This window comes from Leiobunum rupestre, chromosome 6 (genome assembly GCF_980474605.1).
Source record: "Leiobunum rupestre chromosome 6, qqLeiRupe1.1.hap1, whole genome shotgun sequence".
Classification (NCBI taxonomy): Eukaryota; Metazoa; Arthropoda; class Arachnida; order Opiliones; family Sclerosomatidae; genus Leiobunum; species Leiobunum rupestre.
Window position 1 is genome coordinate 69759166 of NC_143389.1, and position 4402 is coordinate 69763567.

The window sequence follows — 4402 nt, forward strand, 5'->3', positions numbered from 1 at the left end:
AATACTTTCCAATGAATGCTAAAAGATATAAATGTATAGTAACAGCAAACTTAATTTTGATCTTTAAAAAAAATTAATCCCTTATTTAAATAAGGATCTTAAAATATTAAATTTCAGGAGTAGATATATATTTTCCATTACATTTTACATGTAATTAAATTAAAACTGGGTTTGGACATGACCAGCCAACAGGACTGAGCGATATAATTAGTCTACACTAATAAGTCCTTCAGAAAAAAAACCTAAATAAACATGTTCTGGAAAATTATAGTTTTAAAATGAAATATATCTCATATCAAATTTATATTAATAATATATTAAAATGTTTACAAAAGATAAGATCAATTTAAGGAATTCGCAAATTTTTCTTTAAAAATAATTAGTTTAATATTTTAAAACCATCATAAAAACCATACACACCAGTGATTGCATCCCAAACAACCGGCTCTATCCCTTTTTTTGCCCCTTTTCCTTTAGCACTAAGTTTCGCCAATTCCCCGGTGGTGTACTTCGATCTTAAAATCGCACCAATTGCGGCTGATGCATTTTTCTCGTATGAGATGTAATATCAAGAATGTATTTATTTATACTCAGGGAGAATGAATATGTCGATTATTTTTAGCGTTTCTCCAATTCCACCCGTTGGGCCCCCCGGTATGCTCCTCCGCTTTAATAAAATCAAATAATACTGCAATCTCATTGGCTCTTATAAATTACGTTTTTCGACGCGATTAACGCTGCCGCTGCGAGGACGCAAAAAATAAGAACGCCTCCTCCCCCCCCCCCCTTAGCGTGACGGGGTTAAGGGCTCAACGTGTCCGTCGATAGTCTCGACATGTTCATTCTCCCTGAGTATAAATAAATAAATACATTCTTGGTAATATAAATATCTGATATTACTTACTTTGCCTCTGTGGTTCCAAATAAAGCTTCTCGGAGAAGTTTGTTTTCCAGCTCTAACCGTTGATTATTGCTTTCTAAAACTAATCACATGCGAAAATTAAATGTTTGATTCGAGAAAAATCAGTAAATTAAGTGATTTATGATAATTACTTTCGTATTTCCTTTTCAAATCGTCCAAAATGGCATCGTTCTCCATGATATAAGTGAAAGAGCCCCACCGGTGTTTGGAAAATTCACCCAGAAAATCAGGTAGTGGACGACGCGTTGTAGCTTTCCCTATGTCTTCAATTCGCGCGGGAAACTGACGAAATTCAAACGCCATCTATTGCGCGCGAAGCCACTGATTTCTTATATTAATAGTCTTTGGCAACGTTTTGATAATTTTGTGGCAATTTTTGAAACTCGTCTTGTGTCACCCTGAGTAGTCCTTTTGCATATCCTATACCTTTTTATCATTTACTATATTTTTTGCTGAATATTCAGCCTGCAATGTTTTAACAGCAACTTTAAGGCAATCTTTAGGAGACAACAGTTGAGCTGATTTTTGACAAACATTATAGCAACCTTTAAACCATTAATTTTCTTTATAAGTACTAGAAAGTCTCAACAAATAAAGTTGTGTTTGGTTGCCTATTAGTTGCCCCAAAAAGTCGAAGTTTCTCTATAGTTGACAAAATATTGTCAATTGGTTGTGGGAAATTTTTGTAAGGGTATTAACGATGAAACTTAGTGCACGCTCATTTTGTATAAATTTGGTATTTTTACCTAAAATTCCTATGCTTGGTAGATAAGCAAGCGAAGAACAAACCTTTTTTTTAGATTTCCTCAAATAGAGTGAGGTTAATTTTCTCAAGCCCCAAACAAAAAAAGGATAAGAATTAAAATGTGCATTTCTGACTATAATTCTGTTAAAGATGAAACTTATTACACCTTGTTTTTAGATAAATTTGGTATTTTTACCTAAAATTCTTGTGCGTGGTAGATAAGCAAGCGATGAACAAACCTTTGTTTAGATTTCCTTAAATAGAGTGAGGTTATTTTTTGATGCCCCAAACAAATAAAAAGGATAAGAATTAAAATGTGCAGTCCTGAATAAAATTCTGTTAATGATGAAACTTAGTGCAACTTGATTTTGTATAAATTTGGTATTTTTACCTAAAATTTCTGTGCTTGGTAGATAAGCAAGCGAAGAACAAACCTTTTTTTAGATTTCCTCAAATAGAGTGAGGTTAATTTTCTGATGCCCCAAACAAATAAAAAGGATAAAAATTAAAATGTGTAGTTCTGAATATCATTCTGTTAAATATGAAACTTAGTGCACGCTCATTTTATGTAAATTTGGTATTTTTACCTAAAATTCCTATGCTTGGTAGATAAGCAAGCGAAGAACAAACCTTTTTTTAGATATCCTCAAATAGAGTGAGGTTAATTTTCTCAAGCCCCAAACAAAAAAAGGATAAGAATTAAAATGTGCAGTCCTGTATATCATTCTGTTAAAGATGAAACTTAGCACAACTTGATTTTGTATAAATTTGGTATTTTAACCTAAAATTTCTATGCTTGGTAGAATAAGCAAGCGAAGAACAAACCTTTTTTTTTAGATTTCCTCAAATAGGGTGAGGTTAATTTTCTCAAGCCCCAAACAAAAAGGATAAGAATTAAAATGTGCAGTCCTAAATATCATTCTATTAACGATGAAACTTAGTGCACGCTCATTTTGTATAAATTTGGTATTTTTACCTAAAATTCCTATGCTTGGTAGATAAGCAAGCGACGAACAAACCTTTTCTTAGATTTCCTCAAATAGAGTGAGGTTAATTTTCTCAAGCCCCAAACAAAAAAGGATAAGAATTAAAATTTGCATTTCTGACTATCATTCTGTTAAAGATGAAACTTATTACACCTTGTTTTTAGATAAATTTGGTATTTTTACCTAAAATTCTTGTGCGTGGTAGATAAGCAAGCCTTTGTTTAGATTTCCTTAAATAGAGTGAGGTTATTTTTTGATGCCCCAAACAAATAAAAAGGATAAGAATTAAAATGTGTAGTTCTGAATATCATTCTGTTAAAGATGAAACTTAGTGCACGCTCATTTTATATAAATTTGGTATTTTTACCTAAAATTCCTATGCTTGGTAGATAAGCAATCGAAGAACAAACCTTTTTTTAGATATCCTCAAATAGAGTGAGGTTAATTTTCTCAAGCCCCAAACAAAAAAAGGATAAGAATTAAAATGTGCAGTCCTGTATATCATTCTGTTAAAGATGAAACTTAGCGCAACTTGATTTTGTATAAATTTGGTATTTTAACCTAAAATTTCGGTGCTTGGTAGATAAGCAAGCGAAGAACAAACCTTTTTTTAGATTTCCTCAAATAGAGTGAGGTTAATTTTCTGATGCCCCAAACAAATAAAAAGGATAAGAATTAAAATGTGTAGTTCTGAATATCATTCTGTTAAAGATGAAACTTAGTGCACGCTCATTTTATATAAATTTGGTATTTTTACCTAAAATTCCTATGCTTGGTAGATAAGCAATCGAAGAACAAACCTTTTTTTAGATATCCTCAAATAGAGTGAGGTTAATTTTCTCAAGCCCCAAACAAAAAAAGGATAAGAATTAAAATGTGCAGTCCTAAATATCATTCTGTTCAAGATGAAACTTAGCGCATCTTGATTTTGTATAAATTTGGTATTTTTACCTAAAATTTCTGTGCTTGGTAGATAAGCAAGCGAAGAACAAACCTTATTTTAGATTTCCTCAAATAGAGTGAGGTTAATTTTCTGATGCCCCAAACAAATAAAAAGGATAAGAATTAAAATGTGCAGTCCTGAATAAAATTCTGTTAATGATGAAACTTAGTGCAACTTGATTTTGTATAAATTTGGTATTTTTACCTAAAATTTCTGTGCTTGGTAGATAAGCAAGCGAAGAACAAACCTTTTTTTAGATTTCCTCAAATAGAGTGAGGTTAATTTTCTGATGCCCCAAACAAATAAAAAGGATAAAAATTAAAATGTGTAGTTCTGAATATCATTCTGTTAAATATGAAACTTAGTGCACGCTCATTTTATGTAAATTTGGTATTTTTACCTAAAATTCCTATGCTTGGTAGATAAGCAAGCGAAGAACAAACCTTTTTTTAGATATCCTCAAATAGAGTGAGGTTAATTTTCTCAAGCCCCAAACAAAAAAAGGATAAGAATTAAAATGTGCAGTCCTGTATATCATTCTGTTAAAGATGAAACTTAGCACAACTTGATTTTGTATAAATTTGGTATTTTAACCTAAAATTTCTATGCTTGGTAGAATAAGCAAGCGAAGAACAAACCTTTTTTTTTAGATTTCCTCAAATAGAGTGAGGTTAATTTTCTCAAGCCCCAAACAAAAAGGATAAGAATTAAAATGTGCAGTCCTAAATATCATTCTATTAACGATGAAACTTAGTGCACGCTCATTTTGTATAAATTTGGTATTTTTACCTAAAATTCCTATGCTT

At 31.4% G+C, this 4402-nt stretch overlaps 1 protein-coding gene across 1 annotated transcript; it reads right to left on the minus strand.

The window, feature by feature from the left end:
* Nucleotides 1-361: 361 nt before the first annotated feature.
* Nucleotides 362-1423, minus strand: LOC149943304 (uncharacterized). Its single transcript, XM_090178512.1, has 3 exons — nt 1054-1423; nt 905-983; nt 362-515 (listed from the first exon to the last, which is right to left on the minus strand). The coding sequence occupies exons 1-3, from the start codon at nt 1223-1225 to the stop codon at nt 380-382; spliced, it is 387 nt and encodes a 128-aa protein (XP_090034638.1). The 5' UTR covers nt 1226-1423; the 3' UTR covers nt 362-379.
* Between the last annotated feature and the right edge of the window lie 2979 nt (nt 1424-4402).

What these genes read in the sequence shown, in the direction of transcription:
- LOC149943304 (XM_090178512.1), bottom strand. Translation starts at nt 1,225, where the DNA reads ATGGCGTTTGAATTTCGTCAGTTTCCCGCGCGAATTGAAGACATAGGG. An exon ending in TTTGAAAAGGAAATACGAAA is followed by an intron (nt 984 to 1,053) that starts GTAATTATCATA and finishes GCATGTGATTAG; the next exon opens with TTTTAGAAAGCAATAATCAA. An exon ending in TTTGGAACCACAGAGGCAAA is followed by an intron (nt 516 to 904) that starts GTAAGTAATATC and finishes TGCGATTTTAAG; the next exon opens with ATCGAAGTACACCACCGGGG.